At 36.2% G+C, this 9953-nt stretch overlaps 1 protein-coding gene across 1 annotated transcript in view; it reads right to left on the bottom strand.

Moving 5' to 3' along the window:
- The window catches only part of CCDC146 (coiled-coil domain containing 146), a 61123-nt gene extending 52285 nt beyond the window's left edge, over positions 1-8838 (bottom strand). Inside the window, exon 1 of the mRNA XM_088533250.1 lies at positions 8686-8838. Within this exon, the coding sequence (XP_088389376.1) occupies positions 8686-8838 (153 nt within the window). The remainder of the gene's footprint in view (positions 1-8685) is intronic.
- Positions 8839-9953: the final 1115 nt, after the last annotated feature.

Genomic DNA, 9953 nt, shown 5'->3' on the forward strand with positions numbered 1-9953 from the left:
TTTGCTCAAAGATGTAAAGGAAGCCTTGAGGAAAAAAACGAAAATGAAGATGATTTCTTTCGCCAAATCAAGTTGGTGAAAGAATTGAATAAGGGCAAGTGGAAATAATGTATAGAGCATGTAAAGAAAAAGGACCCTTTTTGGTCCCGTCAACCTCTGCTGAGGCCCAGCATCCTATTCCTTCTGTGTGGGAGAAAGGAGACTATGGAGATTATCACACACTTAGGGGGGTGGGCAGACAAGGAGGAAGCCGCAGCAGCCAAGATGAAAGTTGTTACGATAAAGCCTCTAAATACATAGAGGGGTTTCCAAAAACATTTTGCTTTCTTTCCAATCATTTTGCCTTCTTCCAAATGTTTTAGGCTAGACAAATGTTACAAGATAACTTTTGTAGAGGATCAAGCTCTCTCTTAGAAACTGTTGACTATAGGTACCTTTGTATCTTAAATTATTTATAAGATTATGCGAAAATGTAAATTAGAACATCATCTTTCCCCATTTCCTGAGCAGCCCTTTTTAAAGTCACAGAATCATGAAAAATCCAGTGGCAATGACATAGAGGAAAGAGACTGGGTGGGTACCTTTTTGTTTTAAAATACAACAGATAAAAATTGATCAAATGTTCAAAGATTTCAGCATGGACAAACCAAAGATACTATCATTACAGGTCTTATTGTAGTTAGCAAGCTTAAATTTGCCTACATTAATCTCTAGCCTATATTTAATTACATTGCAAGTACAGTGACAAACATTCTGAGACAAAATGCAGCTTATATGAGCAAAGAGGTATATACCAACCTCTATACCAACCTATAGAGAAGGACTAAACTACCAGGGCTGTATTTTGTTACCAGTAAAAGTGTGGTCTTTGCTGGCATGGGCTTGTTGGTTAAAGAAACTGTTTATTAATGATGTTAGGCCAATGTGATGCCAATGAAACCTATAAGCACAATACAAACTTACAAATATTTTTTCCTGCGTATTTTCCTGTGTTTTAAGATGACAACCAAAGTTATGTAAAATGAGCAATAATTACTAAATTGTAAAATAGTAATATATATATTTTAAGGGAGTAAATACTTTGAAGGATATTTCAGTGTGAAGTGTGATTTGGTTTACTATGTTTCATTTTTAAAGATTAATGAAAGATTTTAACTTTGAGGTGTATAATCTATGCTTGAGAATATGTTTTGGAGTTTTACAATATTTATTTTGGGATTAACTACAATTGTCTAAACCAAGGAAAAAAAAACACATATAAAGTAGAGCAAATATGATCATATTTAAACAACCGCATGAAATGCACAAATTGCTACTAGTCATTATATGGTAATTAGTCAAGTATGACAATTATAGTATCTACAAACTTCTACTTGAAAATGTCTTTTTCCTGCTAAGTTGTTGAAAAAATAACTGTTATGTTTGGCATATCTTTGTACTTTGTGTAAAGGAAATTTTGTAAAGCGGGAATTTTAATAGAATAAGCAATGTGACTAATACCACCTCCAAAAGCCTTGACTAATCTCTTAAAATGGGAAGAAAAAGGCAGTGAATTTTGTTACATAAAGCTGAATACTGCCTACCTGGAACTGTTGTAGCTGAGTCTCCATTAACATGTACTAGTTTTACAAAGTGTAACTTTATCTACTTGCTGGTTCAAGCGTTATTTTTAAAATTTTCCTTGATGTAAATAAAGATTAAGACACACTGGTGAGTTCATGCTACTGTCACTGGATTTTAAGATTTTTTTTATGCAGACTATAAAAGAATCCTCAAAAGTGGTTTCGTTGATTTTATGTAAAGATTGAAGCAATAAACACAGCGCTAAACACAAAGAGGTAACTTCAGATGGCCAATGGAGAAAGTTGTATGACATGAGAAGAGTGCCAGGGAATTTTGGAACAGTGGTAATGAGGGCTCTTGGGACATTCAGTTTATGCCACTTTAGCTGCCAGGTAATACCAAAGGCTGAAATCTCAGACAGCCATTTGAAACTACTTGTATTTTGGAACAGAAAAAAATAATTGTCCAACAAGCGTTTACAAAGGCTGTATCTTTATTATGAAAGACCAAACTCATTTTTGTATAATATGTACAAGCTCTCAGATCCCAGAAAACCAGAAATGGTCATATGAACAATCTTTGTGGTTTTGATCTTGCTAATATTTAAATGTTGACTTTTAGTAAAAAAGATTACTAACAGCAGGCTGGCTAGCAAAATTCCTATGGGATTTTTCCAAAAAGTAAAGGCACAATTCCATCTGTTGAATGGGATCAGCCAAGTAGACTGTAATTTCTTGGCTTTCCATGAGTTGTCTAAACACCAACAAAAAATATTTTTAAAAAGGAGAGAAATGTAAAAGAAGGTTTGAAAGCACTGATTTTATCTGTGCTTTTCCAAGGAAATATCACTAGGTATCAGCTCAGGAAAGGCTTTCCTTAATGGTCTTTTTTGAGAAATGCTTTAGTCACCTCAGACACCTATTTAAAGGATTGAGCGCTGCAATAGGTAGTTTGACACTTTGGTGGAAAATAAGTATTTGCATTTATGTGATATTTCCAAAGAAAATTAAGATGGTTCTCAAAACCATTCCTGGAATAGTGTGTTTGTAACCTAAATCACAACCTGTCTTTTTAAGAAAAAGAAAAGAGGTCAAATTTACCCAGCTTCTATGACAAAGGCCACAGGAAAATCGAAAGAGCAAGGGTGTTATTTAAAACTTTAAGTTTCCACAAAGAAAAAGAAAAGACAATCAGAAGCAAATATTGACTTAATCAAAAAAAAAAAGTTTTAAAGAAAAATGGCTAAGCAAGACCATCTCTATAGTCCCTGCTAACTTCAAACATTCCACTTCAAGTTTTGCATTTCATTCACAGCTTTAAAAAAACTTTTATGGGGTTATAAGTACTTATGCCAGAAGTGAATTTGGCCATGACACTCAACGATAAGTGGAAACAGAAAACAGTGTTTTAAGATGATGAGTCAAATCGAACCATAACACAAGTCACAGGAATAGCATATGAATCAATATATCAGTATAACAAATATCTGGCTAGAAAATAATCAATAACTGGAAAAAAAAGACAACACCCTATTACTGAAATATGTTCATATAAGCAAGACAAATTCTAAATTTAATCAACATCATGCATTTACCAAAACAGCACATTAACAGTTAGAATTCCATAGCAGAAAACAAGCATGATTTACACACTTATTTGTGAACATTTATTTATGCTGAGTCAATGACTTTTATGGAGAAGTAGGATCTACTTTGAGAAGCAGAAATGCTCATGTCTCTGCTTGGATAGGCTATAAATGGCTCCCCGCAGCTCTGTCTCTAAGTGCTAAAACAAAATATACTGGATTCTTCCTTACACAGTTCTTTAAGGCTTGTTCACTAAGTAGTATTTGGACAGAGGCCTTAAGAGTAAGTAAACCAGAAATAATTCACATTTTTATCATTTAAGGTAAGCAGCTCTGTAGAACAGATGATTCTCCATCAAGGGACATTTTTATTTTAAGTTTAAATTCTTATTCAAATAAACAGTATCTGATGAAAGGTTTCTGGCTGGCGTCAGGCACAGACAAAATGCCTGCAATAGCCCTATAACACTCGAATGCACGTTCAGTTAACATTGCTCTGGCTTCCTCATCACACAGCTACGCCAGAAAAATGTCAGATGCCAAGGCCAGATAGCCTCTCAATTTGAGCACAGCCTGTCCTGTTTTGGAATATCAGCTCTTGGATGCCTGTGTCAGGTGAGAAAAAGGGGAGAGGGAGATAGCTTTGCACGTAAGACAGTGCCTTGATGGGCTTTTGAAGCCTGGTGAGTCTTGGAAATTTGTAAGGAATGACTGAAATGCAAGACAGTTCTGCAATTAAAGGCTTTTTAGAAATCAGCAGAAACACGGCCTGCCTTGGGCTTGTCTGAGTCTCCTCTTCTGGCTTTGTCTACACACAGTTTCTCTCAGTGGCAAAATGAATCTCTCGGTACCCCAAGTATAGTATGTTGCCTCTGTTCCCACTCCTGCTGTTGAAAGGCAATTCTGCATCTGTAAATTCTCCTCATTGCTTCACAGTTTTAATAGGAGCTGCCACTAATCAAGCAACTTTCCCATCAGAACCACTAATCACAGTTTAATCTTCACTCTTCAAAATATTGGTTGCTTGCTGAAAGCTAGATAAAACACAGGCTGTGGCTAACAGGCGTCATCCCTAGCTCACTCCCCAAGCGACCATGTCAACAAAATTAAAAAAAAAATAATTTATTAGCAGTTAGATTCCTATGGGTGCATGTGGAGGCAATATCTGTCTCCTGTACGTGCCAACATATTTATATGGCTTTCTTTTTGTGCCAGGAGTCTTTAAAGCACAAAACATGCGGAGTGTGCCAGGATCCACTTCAGTTTGACACTGGATTAAGATTTCTATCACTTTGAGCATGTGCCCATCTCCAGAGTACGGAAACCTATCCCCCGTCAACGTTATCATGCGACAAGACTCGTGTGATCGTATTTTATAAGAGCAGTAACCATACGGTGCTTACTGCCATACAGTACAGAATTTCAACTTTCTAATGTCTAAATTTGTTCTCTTATATTAAAAAAATAATAATTTCTTAGTCTACCAAGCTAGTTTTTCTACAAGGTATATAAATATTTTCTTCAAGAAAGTACCAGCCTGTAGTAGCCATTTCAGAGATGTTGCTCAAAGTCTTCTTCAGGTTCAGATTTGCCACCTAAAAGGGCAGGGTTTGTTAGCAGAGGGGTGTTAACGTGGTACTTATCAAACAAGGTATCAGCTCACTGAACCTGGCACCTTTTCCTCAGAAATTAGGTAATTTATTGGAATAAAAAGCTCCCTAGTAGTGCCCACCTACGGCAGGCACACAAGATAAAATTTGCCTATTTTTTCTCAATATTGTTTTAGAAATAAATGTATATATTTCAGAGAAGCAAACATTATGTTTCTAACCCAAGAACATATCCACAAAAGGAAGAGGAAGAGAAAGCAGTACACAGAAAAACTCAGAGATGTCATTCTTAATTTAAGTCTAGCAAGAACTGCTGTACTATCATTAACTGAAAAAGCTGTGGAATCAGGGAAGACTACCTTCCTAACCTTGATCACTTGATTTCTCCTCTTTTTTTTTTTTTTTTTCTTCAAGACGATGAGTTTGTACATAATTTACATTTGGTATCATAATCAATTTCTCATTCCACCTGAAAGAACCTGGAGAACTCTAAATTTTGGGCAGTCGAGTGAATCAAAAAGATGAACTAGTAGATTTCATGAGCAATTCATCAACTTTATCCAATCTTCCAATCTTTGAAATCATGCAAAGATCTAGTGGATGGAAAACTGTTTGTGGAACATGGTTGTCGATGACTCATTCTCAGATTGGAAAGATATGTTGAATAGGGCTCTTTTTAGTGCCTGGGCTCATACTACCCTTTTAATTGCAATTTGAGTAACAGAAAGATTAACCATCAGAAAAGCATTTGAGGAATATAAATAGACTACAAACTGAACATCTACAGCATTGTAATGACAACTGGTCCATTTTTCATCTGTTTATGTTCCTGTTAAAGGAGAAAGACTGTATCAGGTGGAGGGAAGGAAGGAACAGCTTGAGTATCCACAGGAAAAAAACACCAACAAAAACAAACTACTTCAGTGCAGGGAGGGCAAATGGAATTAGAGTGGGCAGGAGGCGATTTGTTTACCAGTCTCTTCTATTTTCATTCTGCCTAATCTAGGCATCTGGAGCATTTAATCTAGTTTCATGCTATGTTCTGTATTTTTTTTTCAGATAGCAATTTCAGCATTTTCAGTGGTGTTTTACAAGCAACAGTGATGTTGCAGTAAGGATGATCTAAAGGTAAAGAAAGTTGTGCAGTAAAATCTTTTATCTACTGAAAAAAAAGCATGCAAGTTGCTAGTAGAATATTATATAATTATTGATAGCTCTTAAAGTTCAGCTGCACATGTGCAATAAAATATGATGAGTTTTATACTTTTTTTAGAATCAAATTGCATGTACATGGTTTGGCATGCATCAAATTCAAAATGACAACAACATAGGTATCTCAATTAGTATCACTGAGCCAAATAATACATTTATTTTATCATAACAGATACTAGACTATACAGTTTTTTATTACAAGTAACTAACATAATCCACGCTGACTTACTTTTAATGGCTCTTACTTGAAGAAAATAGAACATCTGGAAAGATTCATTAGGTAGGAAATTCAGTTGGAAATGTTAGAGCAAGGTTCTTCATTTCATAAGAACAAAGGCTACAGGAAGTAGAAGGCTCACTTTGTGAATGTAAGCTAGTTCTCTAATCAATAGCGGTGGAAGCACCGAGGTTGGTGCCATCTTGCTAATAAATAAAAATACTCGGGGAAAGAAACAAATCACGATGGACTGAGTGGCTGCTGATCAAATCTCCACCCCCTTTTTAACATTTTGACTGATCCCAACAAAGCTAAACAACATTCCTGTGTGTTAAAAGAAAAGGAGACCTTTGTGCGTGTTAGACTTTCTGGAACTACCTGCTCTTTACCTGAGATAATCAAGGCTGGTTTGAATGGAAGGATTGCTGTGAGAAGATCTAGTCTCAAGTAAATCTTAAATACTAAATATGTTTCTTCTAGTGAGTTATTTGCTACTCTAAATGACGAGCCATTAAACCAGAGACAACGTGATTGTTCCAATGGAAAATTCTGGAAAGCTATAAAAGGAGACTACAGTCCATATCGAGCAGCAATTTCTATGGTGACCTAAATCACCATTTATTTCTGATGTGTAAAAAGTTCAGCAAAGGACAACAAAGCTGTGTTGGTGTAAGAGAAGAAATGTGAATAGTGGATGAAATGCCCAGCTGACTCATAAAGCACAAGTACTAACTGTTAAAAATTATTGCAGGAATAAATGAGTCAAGTAGTGCCCTTTTAAAAAATAATTAATGACAGAAAGTGCTTATTCTGAAATCCTATGCAAATTAATTACTTTTGTTTTCCACTGCAAGTATTTTCCCAAGTCAGGAACAATATCTAACACCAGCGTTACCCTATATTTCCCATTAATGGCTTATGATGCTAGAGTTCACCAAGTTGGCCTTAAATTTTACATGAACAATAACCTGCTTGGAAAAGAGGCCAAATAATCTGGCTATTTTTTAGAATGAAGCTAGGAAAAAAAAAAAACACTTTTCACTGTGATTTAGAACGGAATGAGAACAGAAGAGTAGAATATATTATAAAAATATATATAAAAAAGAGCAAATATTATATTATTTAGTTTTGTTTTATTTTGTGCAGAGTATGAAGACGTCTTACTATTTTCATCTTATATCCAAGGCAGATCAGTATGGACCGCTATATTGATCTAGCAGATTTCAGCTGAGAGAGTCCAGGGGAAAGAAACTAGAGAACTAAGAACTTTCAGAAAACATGAAGTCTGAGGAAAGTTTGAAGTACTTGGGTCTGCTCCAGATAAGAGAGATGTACATGTTTATTATAAAGAGAGCAGGGACCTACTGCTCTCCAGTGCCACTGTGGGAAGGGCAAGAAGAAAGCAGAATATTTCACTACAAAGGAAGTTTAAACTGGGCTTTAGGGAAAACTTCATAACTCTGATGATTATGAAACTTTGAAAAAGGATGTGTAAAAGCAGGTGTAGAATCTACAACAGTGGAGTTTTTAATGAATAAGTTGGACAAATACCTGCAGAGAATCAATGTTAGGTTTTGGATCAGGAGATCTCTTGAGGTCTCTTTCAGTTTTATGTGTTTATAATTTCATAAAGAGACGATGGAGGAACTGCAAACAATCAGATCTGAATGAATGAAAGTAATAACAAGTACCTGCTTATTCATAGTTGACTGGCAAATCTGGTGCACCAAATGAGGGGGAGGGGCTCCATGGAAAAAACTGTGCATGACCATGTAATTTAGGAGTCCATTGTTAAGAGCAAGCAATTTCTCTGAATTTAATTAGGCATTTGGAAAAACTGCATATACCGTACTTCTTCTGGTTGTTGCTGTTTGCAACATGCAGATTTTATACTGCTTTAGTGAATGCAGATGATATCGTAATTTTACTTATGGAAAATAAAATAAGATATAAAAAGAGCAAAATTCAAAAGCCTCTCTTATTTTTAGTTCAAGACATAATTATTACCAAGTTAAACCTCCATACATCACTACACTGTTTACAACTGTATTAATATTTTAAAAACTGAAATATTTTTGTTATTCCAAAAGTTTTCTTAACTCAGAAAATTCTGCAAAGGAAACTAGGTCCTCAAAAATCTCTTCAGTGATTAGTGCTTCAGAAGCCGTTTAGCTTGGACTTTTCCTGCAGCTATCCAGCCTTTCAAAAAACTATCATGCAATTGCCTTTATAGCTAGAATACTACAAGAACAAGATTTATCTGCTTTCACTCCCTCAAGGCCATGTTCACTGAAAGCAATAACATGGATATCTCTTAAGCACACTATCTCCAGCAGGATGTGTATGTCTCGTGTATGCATCTGCTTCACAAAATATTCTTATCATCTAATAATTAGAGGGGGAAAAAGAGAGCTATAGATACCATATGGCATAGATATTTCAAATTAGTTGATTTTGACACAATAGGCAGTGCTAAGGACAGAGGAAGTACATGGTACCTCATCTAAGCACTGAAATGCAGGACTTGCTGTTATATCCATGGATCCTTCATCTCGAGTATAAACTGTTGGAGCTAGAGCGGAGAGAGGTGCCACCCTTTGAGCTTCCGATTCGGTGTCACTGAAGGAACTTTCTTCACCAGCTTGACTCATTTTTTTGAAATCCTAGGAAGTAACAAACACACCAAAATTAATTAATCAGATCCTGGGCTATATATGACTATTCAAGATAAATTATGTGGCAAAGAGAAATAAACACAAACATAAGAGACCCACATTCAAGCAATAAACATCACAGGGTGAGCAAGATAGAACATAACATTATGAGAGACTTATAAGAGACTATAGATCACTCTGCTGTTGCATGAATACTATAAAAATTCTCAAATATTGGTTATGTTATCATTTTGTAAATGTTAGAGAGTGTTGAACACAATACTTCTAACCTAAATCCTTCTGTAATTCAGTGCCTGTTATTTAACAAGAAACCTCTCATGTCATCTAGTCCAGTCTACACAGAGCCGGGCTAACTTCAAAGCTAGATCAAGTTTGTCAAGGCTTTGAGCAGCTTAGTTTTAAAACCTGTCAGTCATCAGACCTATCTGAGGTGTGTGAAAAGGGGGAAGTGGGATGGGGAAAAGGGAGGTGGAATACAAGGGGACACAGCTCCTGGCATCCTGACAGGACACAGCAATGCCAAACAGATCAGTAATGGTCATAACATAAAGCTGCTGATATGCCCAAAACATCTTCTGGCATAACAATATTTTACATGGAGGCAGCAAAAAACGATTCAAACATTTCAGGAGAACGGCATGAGAGATGTGGAATGATAGAAGAGATCATACAAGAGAGACATGGAGCACTGACAGAGAGAAGAGAGGGGAAGAACGACTCGTGCAGCACATACCAATCTTGCCGTGACACAAGACTGTGAGGCCACAGCGTATTTGTAAAATAAAAGAGAGGAAACTGGGTAGGACATTCATGGAAGGATTCAAGAAGTCCTTCATAGATTAAAGCTGACCTTCAATGCATTGAATGGGCAACCTCCCTGAGTATCACAGCACTTTTGCTCAAAATTTTAGAAAGGAAATTACTGCAAGTGTAACCTGGTAGCAGCAGATCCTTCTGGAGTTAATCACCATGCAAAGAACTTCGCATTCTGCTATAGGGCAAAGTCACTATGAAACCCATAGCAAATAGGTGGCCAAAGACACAGATCCTGCATCAGGTCTTGGCGTCTTTTCAGCCTTCCACATAGGATA

Source organism: Tinamus guttatus, unplaced genomic scaffold (assembly GCF_059628265.1).
Source record: "Tinamus guttatus ecotype Peru unplaced genomic scaffold, ASM5962826v1 Tinamus_guttatus_pri_ptg000489l, whole genome shotgun sequence".
In the NCBI taxonomy this organism is placed as follows: domain Eukaryota; kingdom Metazoa; phylum Chordata; class Aves; order Tinamiformes; family Tinamidae; genus Tinamus; species Tinamus guttatus.